At 38.0% G+C, this 21110-nt stretch overlaps 1 protein-coding gene and 2 long non-coding RNA genes across 17 annotated transcripts; 2 read left to right on the forward strand and 1 right to left on the reverse strand.

Annotated features, from left to right (window-relative positions):
- Nucleotides 1-1788: 1788 nt before the first annotated feature.
- Nucleotides 1789-7750, reverse strand: LOC133724599 (methylthioribose kinase-like). The gene is made up of 7 exons (XM_062151359.1): nucleotides 7505-7750; nucleotides 6327-6604; nucleotides 5427-5736; nucleotides 4647-4821; nucleotides 4281-4482; nucleotides 2580-2791; nucleotides 1789-2245 (listed from the first exon to the last, which is right to left on the reverse strand). Exons 2-7 carry the CDS (start codon nucleotides 6510-6512, stop codon nucleotides 2077-2079), a joined length of 1254 nt encoding a protein of 417 aa, XP_062007343.1. The 5' UTR covers nucleotides 6513-6604; nucleotides 7505-7750; the 3' UTR covers nucleotides 1789-2076.
- A 1794-nt stretch (nucleotides 7751-9544) lies between these two features.
- Nucleotides 9545-15189, forward strand: LOC133724600 (uncharacterized). Of its 15 annotated transcripts, none has more exons than XR_009853813.1 (10): nucleotides 9545-9750; nucleotides 10070-10627; nucleotides 10799-10940; nucleotides 11634-11742; nucleotides 12225-12322; nucleotides 12940-13027; nucleotides 13260-13333; nucleotides 13648-13706; nucleotides 14529-14729; nucleotides 14846-15189. It is a non-coding gene; the product is annotated as an uncharacterized LOC133724600 (long non-coding RNA). The 15 variants fall into 15 exon arrangements; XR_009853812.1 differs by having other exon boundaries at nucleotides 12246-12322; XR_009853806.1 differs by having other exon boundaries at nucleotides 10070-10260; nucleotides 10486-10627; nucleotides 11634-12322.
- Nucleotides 15190-16954: 1765 nt separating this feature from the next.
- Nucleotides 16955-19425, forward strand: LOC133735043 (uncharacterized). The gene is made up of 2 exons (XR_009858754.1): nucleotides 16955-18074; nucleotides 19081-19425. It is a non-coding gene; the product is annotated as an uncharacterized LOC133735043 (long non-coding RNA).
- Nucleotides 19426-21110: the final 1685 nt, after the last annotated feature.

A 21110-nucleotide genomic window follows, 5' to 3' on the forward strand; every position in this document is an offset into this window, starting at 1 on the left:
CCGAACCGGCCCAAACCGACAGTTTAGGGCTTTTTCTCAGTCTCACTCAATTTTGGGCCCGGGCCGACTCCAGCTCAGGTCTACTAAATTGTGTACATTTGAGAGTGTGTGTCGATCAAAGATGAAAGAATAAAAGCGAGGCAAAAAAAATCTGACTCTGTCACTTAAAAAAGAAAGAGCAGAACAAAGAAAGAGAGAGAATAGAGCAATTGAAAAATGGCCGTGGAGGCCGATAAAGGAGAAGAAGTGAGGCTGAGAGAGAGCATAGTAGAGAATACAACACACGGGGTAGCAACCTCTCAGGAAGAGCTTATAAAATGGGTGCAGGTAGGTTTAAATTTTCAGTCTTTTTTTTTTCCATGGTAAAGTACGTGTTTATGCTTGTACGGTTTATTTCCCTTACCATTTGTGCCATTTTTGAGCAATAATGGGTGTTAAAGTTTGTTACTTTTTTGTTTGTGAATGAAAGTTTTGCTCTCTTTTCATTGTTCTTACAATGTTGTTAAAGTTTCTTCCTTTTTAGTTTCTGAAGGAAAGTGTACTACTGTTTTCCTTGTTCTTACAATGTTGTTAAAGTTTCTTCCTTTTTGGAAAATTTGATCATTTTCCCCTTATTTTTAGAGATTTTTTTCACCTTATTTTCTGATTTATATGGGTTTTTTCGCCTATTAAATGAAAGTTTGTTACTTTTTTGTTTGTGAATGAAAGTTTTGCTCTTTTTTCGTTGTTCTTAAAATGTTGTTAAAGTTTCTTCCTTTTTAGTTTCTGAAGGAAAGTGTACTACTGTTTTCCTCGTTCTTACAATGTTGTAAAAGTTTCTTCCTTTTTGGAAAGTTTGATCATTTTCCCCTTATTTTTAGAGAATTTTTTTCACCTTATATTCCGATTTATAGTTTAAGAAACGCGAGCAGCTAAAATAACAAACTAAACAAATTATTGTGGCCTAAAACGCCAGCATGATATAATGCTATTATGATTCAATAAGTCAAACAAATCCTCTTAGTCTACCAATAGTCATATATAATGTATAATTCCATCTTCTAATATATTATTGTATTTTTTTTCAATCAACTAAGAAATTATGTGATATTTGTTCCTCAGTTATAGGGCACAAGTTACACCCATAAACCTGTAGGAATCTGTCACTCTTTAGGAACCAACAATTTGTCCTCTAAATTCTTTTTTATTTGATAATAAAAAAGACAAATACAACTAAAAAGTAGGGAGCTTGCCCCAAAGTACATGAAATAAAAAAGAAGGCGGATTCATCTTCCAAAAAAACAAAACTATCTATGCAGTACTATTTGGCTCCTCTTTCAGTTGGAGCTGAGGTTCTTAATAGTAGCACATTAGCTAGCCTGATCTACATTTGTAACTAATTGCACCCTGTTAATTTTTCAATAATGTGGGGGTTTAGGGTGTAGTTTGATAAGATAGTAATCTTGCGGTTTTCCTTTTCCTAGCATTCCTAGCAAAATAATGATCTATATGTATACTTCCAGCCACATATCAAAATTTCATATTATGTTTTGTCATACCCACACGGCCAAACCAAGCAAAATAAAATACCAATACATAATCTCAAGAACAAGGTAACATTTCAGCCAATTCCAGAACATCTACAATGATCGATTGTAGATACGTTTCAGGGATGAGCATAACTGGAACTTATGTCAGTTGCACAAGGTTATAACTTGGGGCCTTGGGGCGTACAAATTATCACAATTTACAGTACATCAGCTCTCTTATGCGCGCATGCTCATTTGATGACAATTAGTTCAATCAGGATTAAGATATAAAATGCGCAACTCATTATGGATTAACACTACCCAAAAATTTCAACAATTTGCTTCAACCTCCAATCTCCCTTGCTCCAGAAAACACTCTCAAACTCACTAGAGCTGTTGTTTTTGCCAATATGTTCTAAAATAATGTAAAATCTGGCTCAAGAAAGGGAGATGAGGGTGATCAAGTGGAACAATAAGCACTCACAGATCATAGCAAAGTGAATATATATAACATAAAAGAGCCATGTTTTTATTTGGTATAACAATAGGTATTAACCATCATTAGTCATCACTGGATTTGTTGAACAGCTGAAACAACTTCCTCAATGTTCTGAAATTTTCTCCTCTCCTTAAGAATCAGCTTTGCAAACTCAAGTGCCCGTCGCTCACAGCCTGCTCTCTTGCTAGCATCAGTGATTGATTCAAAATCTTCGACATGTGCCACACCAACAATTCTCCTGCAAATAGTAAAACAAAGTTAAGCAATTAAATCAACAGTTTCCAGAAAGAACTCAAAGATTAGAAATCTGAAGGATAACCCACACAAGCTATATATGGTAAAAACATGCATTGTATCCATCTATCTATTAGTCTGTCTTTTCTAGTAAACAATCCTTCAACATGAAAACCTGCCAGAAACTGATGAAGAAACAAATGAAGAAGACTGGAGTTTGAGAGATATTCAACATTATGGGAAGCGCCATAGCAAAATGTTAAAACTTCTGGAAAAATTACAAAAATAAATAAACCTAAGAAATTGTATGGATGAAGAAAACATAGGGTCTATCTTACCTTATCATTTTCGCAGCACCAAATCCAAGGGTGTCATGAAGCAATTCTTTAATATATTTGTCTTGTACAAGCTGTTGAAGCTCAGAGTTGTTATAAATTGCAGGAAGATACGCGTCACCAGCATCTTTGTTTGCATCCCATAGTGCGATAAATTTTCTGTGAAAAAGGTTCCATGTATTTTGAATTATCCTCAAAATCCAAGCCTTGTATGCCTGCACCACAAAGCAAATCTAATATGAGACCCTAAGACCCACACAACAAACGAACAATATGAAATAGCAAGTCAAATTATGGGTTAATGATGCAGCACATTATTACATCTAACGTGTTTCTGACAGCATCCAGACATTGTAACAAACTAATTGAATTTTGGTTTTGACTGCACAACACATCATGAGTCAAATGCCAACTTTAGCGAGTATGCAATTTTGGATAAATTGACCTTAACCAATAACAATAAACAAAGTTTCTCATCTCTACCCAAATAACATCCAAAAATCCACAAAGTGCTAAAAGTACAAAGACAGCCCAAATAAGTCCAAATACAGCAGTGGGAGCTAAGAGCACTCTCACATAGACTATCAAAATGTAAATGACCAGCTCTACATCTACTCCTATTCAAATGTCAATATTACAAATAACTCATTTTCTGTCTAATTCCAACTGCCAAGTGCATGATCACTGATAACGAAGACTAAATTCTGTTATCGAATATTGAAAACGTTCTCCAACCTTTTCTTTTCTTTTCTTTATAAAGTACAAAATTTCTAAACTATGTCAAGACAGTCAGATTTTTTATTTATTATCTGAAGAGGGAACCTTCTCCAAAGATTTTAGTTTAATATAGTTTTGTTCTTCAACCTGAACACTCATAGTACAGAGATGATTCAACAGTGAGATTCATGCTTATGCTCAAACATTTCCCGGAAGTTGATAATATGTTCAGGGTACAACTAAGCAAATGGATGGTACTCCATGATCACATCTCCATATAACAAAAACTACTTATGAACATGAACACTATAACTCATACAGGGAAGCGATAACTAGACTCTTTTGCATAAACCATAACTGAATGTACTCAAGTCAGGTGAGAGTATTTGTACTAGATAGTTTCTATAATTGAAAATGAATTAATAGAATTCCAGTAGTATATATAACTATCTATTTATCTATCAAGGAATATAACACCAACAAAAAAATATATATATCTAAGAATAGATTAAATAGTATGCAAAAGACAGATACCAAACTGCAAAAAACTACTCATGCCTTATCGAGCATGTTATGACATTTTAAAATTGGTTTATTCTGCAGCAGTAAATGCTAATCACAATAAAGGTTTGAATGAAACAACTTTAATCATTAGTAAAGCTGATGTCAACGAGGGCACGACTGAAAAAATTAAAACCCCGAGCTCGAGGGCGGGGTTATCCGATAAGAAGATCCACCTGTCATATAACTATTGTGTTGAAAGATATATCTGTAGATGAACAACTAGAAAGAGATAAAAGGTCATCAAAAAGGGCAAAAAAAAAAAAACACTGCAAAAAACTCGTAACATCTAGATACTTGAAATAATTCCTTACAAGGAAAAAAAAAAAAAGCTGAAAATAACAAGGAATATGATCAAACACTGAAATAAAAATAAATAAATAAAACTAAGAAATAATTATAAAGAGACAATAGACAACCACATACTTTTCGATCATTTTGTTCATCAGCATGCCCATCTTGTGCAAAGAAAGCCAAAATCAAGTTTCCCAGAAAAGCTCCAATATCAAAACCTATTGGTCCATAAAATGCAAATTCTGGATCTATAACTTGAGTTGAATCAGGAGTCACCATTACAGAACCAGTGTGAAGATCCCCATGTATTAGGGCTTGGGCTCTCTCACAGAACCTAAAGAAAAAGCAACTTGATCAGACAGAAAACTTGATGCCAGTCAAAGCGAGGAGCTAATAGAAGATATTTCTACAAACAGCTGTGCTACAAGGGGGAGCAATGGCAACTTCATCATTCATATGAAATTCGACAATGATACTAAGATGAGATAGTTTCATTACAAAGATTTCAACTCAGCAACTTCAAGCTTCAAAGCATTGTCCTCTCGCACAGCCTCAGCATCAGAATCAAGATAAGGAGAAGTCCAGCGGTTATATTCAGATACTTTGTAAGGGTCAGAGAAAACAACTTGCTCAGTGAGCCTGCATAACTCCACATTTCCACAAAATTCAGCAACTGCAGAAAGTGCACATGCAGATGAGTTAATAAGAAATAGAAGGTAAACTTCATTTCAAAAAAACAAAGGAATTCCTTGTGAGGGAAAATTCAGAATAAAGTCCATTGTTAGCTGAAACATTCCCATATCTTAAAAAGAACTAAGCTAAATTCAATTAAAAACTAATACTCAACTGATACTAATTTTAATAAGAGGAATGCCCCAAAGTTGTTAAGACAATAACAGATCAATGATGAATGATGAATGATGAATGTAAAGATACTACCTATATGATTCTAACACAATTAAAATCACCTCTACTAAGTTGCAATGTTCAATTTCTAACCTAACAGCACTTGAAAATACCCGGACCCATGAATACCCCAACATGTTTAGTAATAACACAACGTTTCTAACACTCTGGATTCCATATGATTTAGGCCGAGTATTAGCCAACCTATTTTCTGGTCTAACACTGTGGAGACCATGTGCATAACTTTCACCCCCAAACAAGTTAAACATTACATTGTTTGTATGAATGTGGAAGCACCTGAACATGATGCATTCTATTAGCGAAGCACAAGACATGTATCCAAAGAATACAAAATCAAACAACATAGCATACCAGCTTTCCTGTGGTTGGTAGTATTACGATAAAGGAGAGAAGTGTAGAACAGAGTCCTTGCCATATAGTCTGACATGTGGTCAGCCAGCAAAGGGTACTCAATTCCAGCAATCAATCCCTTTCGCAGTATAATATGTGGAGGTTCCAAATAGTGCATGCCAATCAAAGACATAGTCCGATCAAAATGATAAACTTCAGGCACATGATCAGGACTCAAACGACCATGCTCTCTCAATGCCAAAGCCTCAAAATAAGCTCTTTCCTTTGTCATCGGCCATGACTCACCTATACAACGTATGTAAGGAAGAGCCTGCAATACCCCAATAACACATTTCAGAACATTAAAGCTCAATACTTTTGCCCAAAATCAAAGTCTCTCACATGTTGGGACCCAATCAGAATCTAATCAACTCACAAAGAACCTGCAGTAACCTAATACCATTGCATCATAGAACATTGAAGCTTAATACTTTTACCCAAAATCAAACTCTCTAGCATGTTGAACCCAACAAATTTTAACCCAATAACACGATGCATCATAGAACATTAAAGCTCAATACTTTTGCCCCAAATCAAATCTCTATCAAGTTGGAGACAATAAAACTTTAACCAAACTAAAGGAAACAGCCAGCAGTAACCCAATAAGGCAATAACACATTGCATCATAGAACATTAAAGCTCAATACTTTTGCCACAAATCAAAATCGCTATCAAGTAGAAGACAATAAAACTTTAACCAAACTAAACAGCCAGCAGTAACCCAATAACATATTGCATCATAGAACACTAAAGCTCAATACTTTTGCCCCAAAAATCAAATTCTCCAAACTCATTGGAGCCAACAAGTTTTTGATCAAATACCAGGAACCCATTACGACCCAGATGGAGAAAAACCGTTACCTGCTTGATGACGAAAGAGCCATGAGAACCAACGATGATGAAGACGAAATTGAGATTGCCATCGCCGACTTCCTTGATGGTCAAGTTGTCTAGGTGATCCTTGAGCTTGGAAGAGAGGGAAGGTGTGGCCTTTATGTAATCTATGAGCGACTTGTCGTTTAGTGGCTGGAACTTGGAGAAGGTCATGTTGCGGCGATGAAGATGATGACCGAGTCGGATCTAGGAATGAAACTTCGGGTGGGCTTGGGTTTCTAAGATAGCTACAGCTCTCTGCCTCTCTAACAAAAAAAAAAAAAACTCATTGAATAATCTTAACAAGAATTGACCCTTAATATATTATTCAAGTAGGAAATGAACCACAACGCATCCACTGTCAAGCTCAATGAGACTAGTTCATCATCAATTCATCATCATCCAGTTATCCACCGTATATATAATTAAGCGAAAAGAAAAGTAGAAACAGAATTCGCCGACAAATAGCAAAGACTAGTTTAGTAATAGTTTAGTAAATTCCTTCCTCAATGAGACTAGTTCATCAACATCATCCACCGTATATAGTTTAGTAAATTCCTTCCCATGATAATAATTATTCTTTCTGCCAAAAGAATGAATTGAGAAAGAGAGGATTCAGACTCGGATCTTTTGCCGACAAATAGCAAAGACTAGTTGCTAAGTCAGAAGAAGTGTCCTTTGACAATTATACAAAAACAAATCAAAATCGGAGCTCCAATATCTGAAAAACACCACAATTACAGCAATGTCGAAACTCCAAACCAAAGAATCTATGGCAGAGTCTGTGGCCTTAAAAATTTTAAATCAACAAGGAAATGCGAAAGCTTTCAAAGGCTCAAAGCTCCCACTTCTTTATTACCAAAATCAATCCCAATTCGCTTTCAAATTCAGATAAGATACCAATAAATCCGAAACCATCACTAAAATTAAACTAAATTGTTCCTCAGCCCTCAGTTCCTCACATCGAATTGGAAGGAAGAGAAGGAGAAACCCACAATAAATCGTAAGCAAGACAGCAAGTTCCAGTGTTCCACAGCAAAGCACACAAAAAAAAATATTCAATCCACTGCTAAATGCCTAAATCAAAACCCACGAACAATCCACTGCTAAATTTCCCCAAATTGAATTGAATTGAATTGAATAAATAGAAGAAAATTGAATCGTACTTTTCAATGTGGGGATGCAGTTTGCTATATCACACTACTTTTCTCCCCTAATTGTTGAAACTGATTGCCAGCAGCACACTTTGGACCGATCTGAGTTGGGATTCCTCATCCAACATCTGAGAGACCTGCTGTTATTTGACTCCTTCTACTCGAGTTGTCCATGTGAGATGCAATGCCAATATGGCGGCACGCACTCTAGCACAGGAACCTAAGCTAGGCGTCTTTTCTCAACTCCTCCAAGTCTGGGGGAGATGATACTTTTTTATTGTAATGACTAATGACCCTGACCCTTAAGGGTGAAACGAGAAATTATTAGGGGATGTGACCACTTACCTAATTTTAGACAGAAAATTGCCCACTTACTCTACCAAGAGTTATTTAACCCCATTTACCCAAACTAACAGTGTTTGACAGTATTACCCTCATTTTAATTAATAAATTACATTAATCTCTCTCTCTCGCTCGCTCCCTCCCTCCCTCACGCTCACGGCCCAGAATCTCGATGCCTGGTGATGATCCTCGTCGCCTCGATGCCCGGTGATGATCCGCGTTGCCGTCGTCTCCGGTCACGAAAACCAAACCTCCTTCACTTCTCTGATGGTGGCGATGTCGAGGCCTTCGGAATCCGACTGAAACTCTGTCTCTGTCAGATCCGATTGGCGGAGCAGTACAGCCTGGTGATGATCCTCGTCGCCTCGATACCCGGTGATGATCCTCGTCGCCGTCGTCTCCGGTCACGAAAACCAAACCTCCTTCACTTCTCTAATGGTGGTGATGTCGAGGCCTTCGGAATCCGACTGAAACCCTGTCTCTGTCAGATCCGATTGGCGGAGCAGTACAGCAATCGGAGCAACCATCTCGGTGCCGCGACGCTGTCGGAGCCAGCCGGTCATTCGGACCGCTACCTCCTTTGGCGCGGTCAAGTATGGAGGTCGCGCATTCTGCTTCTCTCAGATTGGTGAATGGCTGCGTGGCACTACTGTTATGGTTTCTTCTCTAGCGGCTGGCATTCGAGGTGGTCATGCCTTCTGGTGTTGCGCGTCTCAAGGTGATGGCATGGATTGTTTTGACTGGCTACTCTGGGATTGGTGTTGATGTGTTGGTGGCTCCGAGCCCCGTGGGTAGGCCACCAGATCGAGGTTTCTCTTAACATAAGAGATTTATCTACTTGATCAGGCACTTGGAAATGGTTATTTGGAAGATAATAATAACCCATTATTGGCCCCCAGTAGACTTTGAAATGAGGGACAGGGATCACTATAGTGTGGTGTATTGATAAGTTACCTGTTGTTTTCTGTGTATTAAAGACAAATTATCTGTGAATCATACAAAATGGTGCATTTTTGGTGGTCTATTGGGAGGCAGTAGAGACATTGGACTTTGTATTTGGGGGCAATAATATGATTATTGGGAGCCAATAATATGATTATAAATTGATCAATTGTTCCTGTAGTGTATTCATTTTGGTTTTGGGAGTTCATACAATTCACTGGACGGCAATAATATGATTTTTGGGAGGCAATGATATGATTACTGGGGGGCAGTAATATGATTACTGGGGGGCAATAATAGCCGGATTCCGGATTCCAGTCATCGGTCGCCGGATTTCGGTTACCGGTTCCCGGTTCCCGGAATCCGGTCATTGGTCGCCGGAATCCGGTCACCGTTCGCCGGAGTCCGGTCACCGGTCGCCGGAGTCCTGTCACCGGTCGCCGGAGTCCGGTCGCCGGAGACCGCGCCGGCCACTGGTCACCGGAGCACAGCAAGGTGGAAGGTGACTTCTCTCTCTAAGTGAGAAAGAAGGAGAGGGCAAAAAAGTCTCAAAAAAAAAAAAAAAAAAGAATTAATTGGGTAAATGGGAAATAATCCCTTAGAGTGTTTTGGGTAAATGGGGTTAAAAAACAGTTGGTGGAGCAAGTGGGCAATTTTTAGCCTAAAATCGGGTAAATGATCATTTTCCCAAATTATTATTATACATTATACATACATCTAAAGCCGAAACACTGTTCCTAGCCACTGTTACTATTATTATTATTGGGTCTTCTTCAGTTGTGCACACGATATCAACCTCCTCCATAGTAGTGAGAGCGAAGAGTAGCGGGGTGTAGTATTTCAGGAATTCCCTGCTCCAATTCCGCCTTCTCAGTTCACTCAAGAGAGTAGATAAAGATGCTCTGCCTCCACGAGCTTGAGAAGCTCACGATTTCTACATTGATAAAGAGGAGGGCTTCATTATTCGTTTCCAGGTTTTCAAGCTGACTTTTTTTTTTTTTTTATAATTTGATTTGGATGCATGTGAACACTAATAAGATTGAATTGAAATGAATGATTAACATATTTGGTTTGGATGTTATGGAATTTGATCAAGTATCAATCTTTTTTATTTTGTTAACATATCAAGGGAATTGGAGTAATATAGTGTATGAACATGTTTTATATTTTCAACTTGATGTCTATAGTCTCAGATGGACTATTGCAAATTGAATATGACATAATATAATGTTAATTATCTGGTTAGCCTAGACATGGATTTGAAATATTTAAATTATGGTGCTTCTGTGGCAGGTTGAAACTGAATTTGAAGAACAATGAGCAGATGGTTAGGTGGAAGAATGGTTAAATATGATTCAAGACATTGAACATGTTCAAGATCAGCAGACTGTTATTGATCTTTACTATTTGAGCACAGTGGAAGAACTGGTAGATTTCCTGCAAAACTAAAGGAGGTAGTGATGATATTAGAAGCATCAAGATAAGTAAGTTAATAGCTCCTTATAAAAGCTCAAATTCCCCGACACTGTTCATTCGAATTGGCGGTTTTGCCCTCATTCGAGATTTTTTTACGGTTCTGCCACTGAGCTATACTAGATGCTTCCATCAGTTTCTTCTTTCTTCTATGGCCATCGGTTTCTTCTCTCTTTTGTTGGTTTCTTGATTTCATTAGTGAATCACGACCCTTGATCTGTGCGTGCCCTATGTAGTTTCGCAGCAGGAGATAGTTTCTCTGTACGAGAGGATCTGTGCGTGCCCTATGATCGAAAGCTCAATCATAGTGGCGGAGGTTTCATCTTCGTCGACGAGTTTTTGTCTGTACCGGAATTCGCACCCAATCCTCTCTCTCAGGTAAGCCTACCCCAAATAAAATTTAAACCTTTCGTGATCTGAAGGTAGTAAGATTTCGAAGATTGAGGCTTTTATTGAATGGTTGTTTTTGCTTCATATTTTTTTTGCTTCTCCAATTCGTTGTTATTGGATAGGTTGAATTCTCATACAATTTTGGGTTGCATTCCTCAGTTTTGGGTGGGTGGACGTAGATACTGGGGGAGAGGGATTGGAGCAAGACCACACTTGCTCTGAGAAGATGCTTCTGTATCAACGCCCAATTTTCTTTTCTCATCAGAGAGATTTGATCCAACAACAAAGCTACTTAGTTTTGGTATATTTACGTGCCAATGATCTCAGTGAGGATAGAGCCTAGAGTTTTATTCAGTACTAAAGGTCAAATTGCCAATGCATCTTAGTTGACAGAATTCTTAGTTTACAATGCTTTGCATACCAATGACCTTACTGAGGACAAAACATAGAGAAAAGGCAATACCAGGATATATTGAGCCATCCCCGAAACATATTACTGCCCTCGCAAGCCTTCCTTTGTTATAACTTGAGGTTCACATGGCAGTGCTGCAATTTGAATATGTGCCAAAAGCTTATATCTTGCTGCAATCTCATCATGAATTGATAAGATCCTACTGGTTTTCTAATATTTATATGAAGTTAATATACAAAAACATTAAGATAGAAAATCTATTAGATTTTGTTTCAATTTGGTTTGATAGAGTAGTAAAGCCTCCCTCAAGATCAGAATGGTATGGATACAGTGATTGTGATGGTTCTGTTTGTTTCTTATACCAGCATAATTCAATGCATAGAGAGCTCTCTCATTATCTTTGTTCTTTTAATGCTTAGTTTATGAATTGATTTTCTTGGTGTAAATTCGCCTTAGCAATGATTTTGAGAGATAAAATTGTGGCTTATAGTTTGGTGCTTCTAATATGAATGTGTAGATTCTAAACTATAGAGGGCCTGTTTTTGGTTTTTCACTTAAACTTCAATATCTGTATGTTTGCAGGCTGAGGATACAACAGAGGATTAAAAGCGCAGAGCTCAGGATGTTAACCGAGGAGCAAGAAAATGAACTTCTGAACTTTACACCATTCATTCCATTGATGTCTCCCTTGGTGAGTTTCCTCTCTGAACTATTCTGTTTCTATTTTGATGATGCCCGTAGTCTGTTATGGACTTCAAATACTACTCTTTTATTAGTATTTAACTCGATGCTTAAAACTTTAAGATTATATGCAATGATATGTAATTAGAGAACAACCATTTTTCTATAATGCTTCATTTGGCATCTGATAATCTTTTGTACCAATGGTTCTTATATTGCTTTTTGAAGTTCGGTACTGATTATGAAAAGAACAATTTCAAAAGTATAAGTAAAAAGTGAAGCAATATAACAAATATTAAGCTAACGATGTCAATAACTTGTGAGGATCCGACCGTTGGATCATCATTTAATTTCAATCCGACCGTTGGATCATCATTTAATTTCAATCCGACAGTTGGATCATCATTTAATTTCGATCTGACCGTTGGATCATCATTTAATTTAGAATCCGACCGTTGGATTGCCGTATATGTGTGGTTTATGATTTGCTAGGTTGAGATCGTATCTGATTAGGTACTTAACGGTTGGATTGGAAGAGCGATTGGATAATTGTGATTTTTGCCTTTTTAGAAGACGCAGCTGGATAAGAGGTGAGTAAATCGCACATGGTTCATTTACGAACCGAATTTAGTAATTCATATTGATTTGGTAATAATAGACATTCCTGTGTGAATGTCTATGTATAAATATTTATGTGATGATATTTATATTTGTGGTTGAATTGTGTTGAGTTTATTGTTGAGAAACAATATATTGAGAGAGGTGTTGAGTCTTATTGTTGAGGAACAATAAATTGTGTTGATCTGTGGAGATCAATAGGTCACGAGTGTGACCATGACATACTATCAGTGAACCACGCTCTTGTACCAGCAGGTGGTTACTAATAGCATTATTATCGTGAACCACGCTCTCGCACCGAGCTGATGGTTACGATCAGTTAGAGCTCTAGTCTGTCTGCCAAATGTTGAGTGATCTTATGAGGGTAACGGGTAGTGACTCATAAGTGTATATATATATATGAGAGTGAGAAAGTGAAGTGGTTTTGTGGTGGTCGTTGTGATTGTGATGTTTCTACATTTCTATACTTGAGTTAAATGAAATGTATTTTAATAAATCAACAGTTCATTCTTGTTTACTCATACGAGCTGTCAAAAGCTTACCGGGTTTGATGTTGTTGCAATCCCGGTACACTATTCAAATTGTGTAGCGGGTAATCCTGCAGGTCAGGAGAACCAGGGTGGTGATCGAGCTGTTTAGTGTAACAGTATTTGAGTTATCGCATTTGCTTTTGTAAGGTGTGTATTATATAACTCTGTGAGCGAGTATGTATTATAGTTTGTATCAGGGCATCAGTGTACTTGGTTTAAAAAGGAAAAAGATTTCCAGGTATTTGATATTGATGACTGATTATTCACGCATGTATAATTATGGGATTATATATATTGAGTTTTTGTTTGTACAAAAATCGGGGCGTGACAATAATAATGTCTTTTCCAGTTTCATTGACTAACTTGCTTTCCTGTCAAGTTGTAGTGACGTTGATCCCATAGTAGCATCTTCTCTGCAGGAGCATCAGAGATGTAAATATTGTCTTGGAACTGGTATAACCTTTATGTTATCAACCCTTTTGAGCATCAGAGATACTCACTTTCAGTTTTAACTAGAAAAATAAATAAATAGAAATCAACTGTTTCTCCAATGTAAATCTGATTTGACAACACCATAGGAATATTAATCATGTCCATATTCTGATTACTACTGCATAAATAGATCTCCTCTAGAAAAGCGGCAACATAGAATTAGTACTACATATGTATGTTTTCTAATAAAACAATTGTCCAATAGGATTAGGTTAGAGTCAAATCAAACTTAGATATTATTTATTCTTTTATTAAGTGAACTTTGGTGTTTGCAGCTTATGGCTCATCTTCTGATGCAATGACTATAATCCAACAATGATCTCCTATTGTTAAGGTACATTAGAGCGTTTTACTGTACATTTAAACTGTTTTGCTTCCTGTAGTAGTGCTCTACTTTTGAATGTTTTGAGGAGATCACATTAATTCCATCATTAAAATGATAATTCTAAGTAGGGGATGATGATTGAATTTGCTAAGAACTCAGTTGATTAAGCTACTGCCAGCGCCCAGCGGAAAGAAGCATGTTATATTGTTTTCAAGATTAAACTTTCGGGGGTGGCAGAGAATTAATGTACCTCCTTTGTGCTTTATAGCTTTACATGATTTCTTCTGTTGGTAAATATGCAAGCATTCTTTTTCAATATAAGTCAATACTTACTTGCAAAGACAATATCAGTAGGAGTTGCATTCTTTTGTAATGTGTAAAATGACAAATTTTTCAGTTATTGATTTTAGCTTACGATTGTGATCATTACTACAAATTTGAGAAAAGAAAAAGGAAAAAAAAAAAAACCGAACTGTGGAAAATTGAATTTTCATCCAACTCTTTAGCTGATGGTCTGCAGACTGGATTTGGATCCAACATGGCCTGATAGATTCAAACAATATGATGCAGTCAGCAACTCCATCTCAATGTCCTTTTTATTAGACCAAACCAACTTAAGAATAATAGGATACTAAATGGATCTTTCCTTTGAAACAGATTTCTTATGAAATAAGCTTACTGGATCCAACATTACTACTTATGAAACGCATATGCAGAGTTTCTTATTAATTTTTTCTGTCTTATAGCTACTTGCAATTTTCAAAAAACCATACTACATGAAAGATATTATTGTGAAGTGTGAATCTATGATAAGGGGTGGTTTTTATGCAGTGGTGATTCTGGATTTTGAGCAATGGAAGAACTCTATGCAGTAGTGATTCTGTTTGAAAGGCTTTGGTTTTTTATGCCAAAAGTTGTGAATGCTTCTTTAATGCTGATCAAGACAAGGATTTGGCAAGGCCATAGTAGACATAAAGAAACTGTTGGAGCAATTTGATAAGTACCATAATTTTCAAAAATGCTAGATGCAAGGTAAAGAACTTGGTGTTAATTTGTTTTTTCATCCTCTGTTTTCCCCTTTAATCTCCAACAATTTCATACCACAGGTCCGTATTTGTTTTGATTTTGGGTTATTTGGTTATACACAGGTGCTTTTTAGTATTAACTTTTTGAAGTTATTCAAGAAACTGATGTTGGCCTGTTTGGAGAAGTCAGCACTCAGCACTGGATCTTCTATTAAAGCTTTCATGTGGCTGGAGACCCAAGAAGCAAGTGTAGAGAGAAGTTGTAGTAACCCCTCACTAATCTTGAAGAAATTTAAGGTTAAATCTCATTGTTTGCACAACAGCCTATTGCAAAGAATATGAGATACATTCAAATGATAAAGGTCTGAGATGTATTGCCTCCAGAGGATATCTCGAGGATATCCCAAAGTTGGAATATCGCTTGGAGACCAGTTTTAAATAGATACACAAATAAAATCATTTTTGTTGATCTCGCAGCATCGCGCGATGGGGATTATCTAGACTCGGGGATTTTGTCAAATGGGTTTTCTTTCATCAACAAACCAAATCACCATTAATTGCATATGGAGCTTTCATCGCGCGGTGTATCTATGTTCTCGTAGCAGTGGTAAGGGAAGCTGATTTGGTCAAATGGGTTTTCTAATTTCTAGGATTTTTTTAGTGGGTAATTGAAGAGATTGAAAATTTAGGTTGCGATTATGAATGACAAGATTGAGGGGGAGATATTGGGTCAACCTCTTATGAAGTAATAAATTCTTTCGTGTTAAACAAAGGTATTTCAATCTTCTTTCATATTGCAAGATTAGTTTGTTTTGGTTGGTTGTTTGAGTTCGTGTTTCTTTTCCTGTTTGTTCTAGCTATCTCGATTATGGGATAGAGCCAATTGAAATTGGGTTTGTTCCTAGAATCACTGATACCACTGTGAGCCAATTGAAATTATGGGATGGAGCCGATTGAAATTGGGTTTGTTCTTAGAATCCCATATGGAGACAATCTGTGGGTTCTGTAACACCCCAAGCTGCACCTCACCAGCTTAAGCACGTCACAGTGCCGCGAGTCTCTAAAACATAAACCGAACTCTCGATTTACATCCTAGAGAACCGCTAGGCATTTTGTTTGAAAAACTTTTTGTATAAACACAGCGGAAGCTACAAATATGCTTGAGGTGAAAAACTTGAGTTGCTGAAATCTATTTCACTCGTTCAGAACTTGGATAAAGACTCACACAAGGTTGAATTTCACTTGAAGAGAATTCAACTAAATGATGACACGAGACTAGATAACCACAAGTTCCAGAACACAAAGTTCGAGAAATAGAATTTAGAATAAGGTTCACACGGTAATTTACCGAACTTGTTCTGCACACCCAGCTCCATCCGCTATTGTCCCGTCACCAGTGCACAGTACCTGCATTCATACTGTTGTAGGGGTGAGCTTTCGTCCTCGCTGCTCAACAGGAACTCTAACTCGACTAGGTTTGAAAATCAACAGATAAATGTTTGGAGCTCTAGTATGAACACATGCTTTAAACCAAATATTTAAAGGAACGACAAACTTTAATGTTTTTCAACTTGAAAACCGATGCATGATGCTTAAATAAATACGGCGCCAAATCCAAGTTTTACCTGATGGCCGGTCCCATAGACCCACTACACGACCTTACCTCAATTTAATTTATCACCAGGTAAGCGTAGCGAGAGCGTCCGCTACCTAGCTACACACACGGATCGGGTCGTCATTGCGATCGCTCACCGTCCGACCGGTGTAACTAACCCTCCGGAGGTTTTGGCCTTTTGGGGATCGAACCCAAGGAAGTCAGAGCCACCCTTCGCTCTCAAGCCATCACACATTTTCTCACAATTTGGTTAGTATGCGTTGCATTTGAACTTAACCAAACCGTACCACCTAACATGTATCATTTGATAACAATATATAAGAAAATCACTAACCGAGGAGAGTCCTGAATCCCTACCTGGATTCCGATGCTTTCTCTCACGCACTCCGAGAGTCGCGAACCTTCTGTTCCTCGGGTAACTGGAGTCCTAGATTCCGACATAATAATCGTTAATAATTTGTTAAACACTTATCTAAAATCTCGACGATCATCTAGTCGTCCTACCAACCTTTCCTGGTTTGACCAGGATTGACCAACGTTTGACCAACATTGACTATTGTTTGACCAACGTTTGACCAATCGATACTGGTTCGATAATTAACCCAAATTACCGAACATTTACTTGAAATTTACGATATCGACCAAATATATTAGGTGCACCCAAATTTTATCAAGGCCACCCAATATATACACATTTCTTTTCTTTACTCACTAACATTTTTACAAAATGCTTATGCAAACCAATGTTATAACAAATTCCCAACTTCATGAACAAATAAATTCGAGTATCCTTTAACAATTTCGTCACATAGTAATCGAAATTACTATGGACACCCAACCAATCTTATTCCAATTATTTCACCACCATTTCAAATCACCTGCTTTCGCACACTAACAAAACCTTAAATTTCACAACCAGAAACAATCACAAATTAGTCTATTCTCCAGCCAAACAAACAGAAACATTTCAATTAACAACCTCAATATCACCTCCCGTACTACACTCTGCAGCGAAATCCACAAACCACCAAACTACACAACTCGATCAAACCACACACTATGGCTATGTTTGGGGGGGCTTTTTAGCTCCCCTGCTTATAAGCACAAGACCCATAAGTGTTTGGTAAGCCAACTTCTCATCAGCTTCCTCCAGAAGCTGCTGTGGCTTCTGCCCAAAAGCAGAAGCTGCCGAACCCCAGCTTTCAAAAGCCAGAAGCCCGAAAATTACTGTAGCGGTGTTACTGTAGATTAATGAAAATTTCAAAATACCGGTAATTACCCTTCCAAGCTGAAACAATTTCAGCTGAACCATTAACCCTACGCATATCTTCGGTGGTCACTGTTCCCCATCTCTCTCCCTCGTCACACCCGCAGCATCACAGCTTCCCTGCTCCCCCATCTCTCTCCCTCATCACACCCGCACCGCCGCATCCTCGCTGCTCCCTCACCGCCGCATCCTCGAAGCTCCCCGTCACCTTCGCATCGTCGCTGCTCCCCATCACAGACGTATCAGCACGCAAGCATCTTTCTCCCTCACATCGTCGCTGCTCCCCGTCACCGCTCTCCATCTCCGTCCGTCATCATAGACCGCAGCCCCGACGTCGATATACCCATCTGTGTGTCCCTCGTCACATATCGATCTCCGACGCAAGCTCCCCGTCACCGGTCCTCGTCACCGCTCCCACAGATCGATCTCTCTCCGCATCGATCTACCCATCTCTCTGTCCCTCATCACAGGTTCGGTTCTTGTTGTGATAGATAGCTTGTACTTTGGTTAGCTTGGTTTTTGGTTCATGAATCGGAGATAAGGTTGCTGCAAATAGGCATGAGTGATGATGATGATGATTTGTTGTTGTTGTAGCTTGTAGTTTGTATAACATGAATCTGAGGTTGTATCAAATTGCATGAATCTTCAGGTTGTATAACATGAATATGAGGTTGTATCGAATTGCATGAATCCCATTTTTCCTAAAAAGTGGGTCGGTCAATCTGGAGGAAGCAGGGGCATGATTCATGGGATGGGGATAGGTACTTGAGAGTTATAAAGAAAGAAAGTGGAAGAAGAGGAGAAGGACGGTCAATTTGGGAGAAGCAGGGGCATGAATCAGGGGATGGGGATAGGTAGTTGAGAGTTATAAAGAAAGAAAGAAAGAGGAAGAAGAGGAGAAGGAGAGTATGGAAATGTTCTGAATATTGGTTGAGAATGATATATTGAAGTATCTCGTTCACAATTATGTAGTGATAAATTGTATGCATAAAAATTGACTCTAGCTTTTGGAAATTGGGAATTGAGTTTTATTGTGTTGAGTTTGATTGGCTTTTACGGTTAGGGTTACTGAATTGGACGTGGTACTATTAGCTTTGTTGTTTGTTTCAGCTGTACAAATGGTTGGGGCTGTTCAATCTACTTTATTCATTTTCTTATAGCTGCTTTTTTTTCTTTGTCTGTTGTTGATGTTTATGTTTTCTTATCACTGCTTTAGTTTCTTGTTATTGCATCTAAAGCTTATCTTCATATCATTGATTATGCATTGGGGTTGGTACTAAAGCTTGGGCTGAAATAATGAGTGAGTGTTTGCACTGAAGTAATGTGAACACAAGCACATTACTTGCACATTAAAGATGCTAGAGGATCCAAACTCTAATTATTTGCTTCCTATAATATAACCATTACATAAGTTTTAATTATAGTTTCTGCAATCATTTTTGTGTGATGTATAACGTTGGTTGATCATTTGTGCAGCTGGTGGGTGAAAGTGAGAAGATGAGGATGAAGAAGCTGGAGGAGCTGAGCAAGAACATTGATTCAATGCAGTGAATATAGCCCTTTGATGATAGCTCTGACCTGTGTGTGATGTATTTAAGATGACTACTTTGTTAATGTTTACATATATGGGTGATTGGCTTTGCTGTATTCTAAGTTTGGCTGTTTCGTTAGGCATTTGAAAAACTTTAGCTTGATTTAGGCAGGAAATACCCTTCTAAATTTAAACAGGTTTGTAACTAAACGCATTCTGAACTTCGCATTTTCTTCTCATTGTAAGGTCTCTTTTAGTGTAATGTGGGTTTTCTTCATTTATTTTTGAAATTCTTTTTGTGAAAATGCTTATTTTTTTATATTTATGTAATTGGTATGTAAAGTTTTGTGGTTTGTTGGGACTGACTTGCATTACATCTACATTTTGTTTGGCCACTGCTTAAATGAGAGTTATGATTGTACGTTGTGTTCTCATCACTATTTAAGTACATGGAAAACTAGCATATCCATTCATTGCGATCGAGACAGGTGATATGCAAGTACTATCCATTAAAAACTTACATCTCTCCAAACCCACCAAACGAAGCTTTCTGTAAATGAGAGTTGAAGAAGAGAACAGGGTTTGAGAAGTGGGATAAAATATCATCTCAATTTCTTTACATGATTACCAGTGTTTAGTGATTAGAAACCCCAATTCTATTGAGGTTGTTCATAGAGTAGGCTGTATTTAGTGTGTTTGCACTAGATCATTTGTGTAAACTAGGTAAACATATAATCAGGCCTTCGGAGAATGAATTTAATGGTGTTGCACCGGAGATAATGAGGGATATCATGGTCACGGTGCACAATAATAATGGAAACAATAAGAAATAGCATTACTCAAAGTTTGATGAATGCGCGTAATAACGTGAACATTTGATGCGAACCAGAAACAAATTGTTATTAATGTTACTAAGATATTTGTATAAGTTATTTTTAAAATTGTCCAATATTAATCATATAGTCACCATAATTTATAAAAATTGAAAGTTAACAAAAATTAATAAGGATATAATAAAGATTAAAAATAATAACAAGAGGATTTGAACAACATTGTTTGGTATATAATCAAGGCAAAATAATCTCCCATGTCCAATTTGGTCATTCCACAAATAAAAAGCACAAGCCAGTTTGATTTACCAAACACTTTCCCACTGCTTCTGCCACTGACAGCTCCTATAAAAAGCCAGTTTACCAAACACTCAGCAGCTTTGCTTTTCAGCCACTTATTCTCAGAAATAAGCAGAAGCCAGCTTTTTCTCAAAGAACAGCCCTACCAAACATAGCCATAACACCATGATTGAACCAACTCTCCAAAACAGAAATAAATCAAAGTACTTCAGTCCACTGTTTCGAACTCAACCCAAGAGCAACCTTTTATTTCAAGGTTTGGGATTATACCTTCTCAAGTCCACGTTGATCGAGCTCGGCCTCACCAAACTACTTGCCGGAACCGGAATGGTGATGAACCGGTGATTTCTCGTGGTACAACTCAGAAAACTTCACACCATCTCGCCTAGTCCTGCAATCGAGCAAGAAACGAAGCCTAGAAGGCCGGAGAAGTCGCCGGCAGCGAGGAAACACGACGGAGGCAGAAACAACCCAGAAACCAAAATGTCAAAACTCGATCTAATTGGAAAACTAATCATACTGGGGTGTAGAGCATGTCGAGGAAGCGAGGTTTCATACCACAGGTGGCCCAAACGGTGGCCGGAATCGCCGGGAACTGCAAAATTCGCCGGAGGTTCTTCAAGCTTTAGATCGTCTATTCTTCGTTCCCAGTTGCTTCATGTATGATCTGGAACCACAGGGACGTAGGCGACACCAAGACGAAGCTTTTACCGGTGGCCCGCCGCGTATAGGTGGCCGGAGAAGCGGTTTCCGGTCGGACCCAGTCGCGGGTCGCGCTCCGGGTCAGAGAACTCTGGTTCTCTCTCTCTGTCTCTCGATCCTTCTGGTCCTTCCAACTGATCAAG

This window comes from Rosa rugosa, chromosome 1 (assembly GCF_958449725.1).
Source record: "Rosa rugosa chromosome 1, drRosRugo1.1, whole genome shotgun sequence".
Classification (NCBI taxonomy): Eukaryota; Viridiplantae; Streptophyta; class Magnoliopsida; order Rosales; family Rosaceae; genus Rosa; species Rosa rugosa.

What these genes read in the sequence shown, in the direction of transcription:
- LOC133724599 (XM_062151359.1), bottom strand. Translation starts at nt 6,512, where the DNA reads ATGACCTTCTCCAAGTTCCAGCCACTAAACGACAAGTCGCTCATAGAT. An exon ending in GCTCTTTCGTCATCAAGCAG is followed by an intron (nt 5,737 to 6,326) that starts GTAACGGTTTTT and finishes GGGGTATTGCAG; the next exon opens with GCTCTTCCTTACATACGTTG. An exon ending in GGTGCTGCGAAAATGATAAG is followed by an intron (nt 2,246 to 2,579) that starts GTAAGATAGACC and finishes TACTATTTGCAG; the next exon opens with GAGAATTGTTGGTGTGGCAC.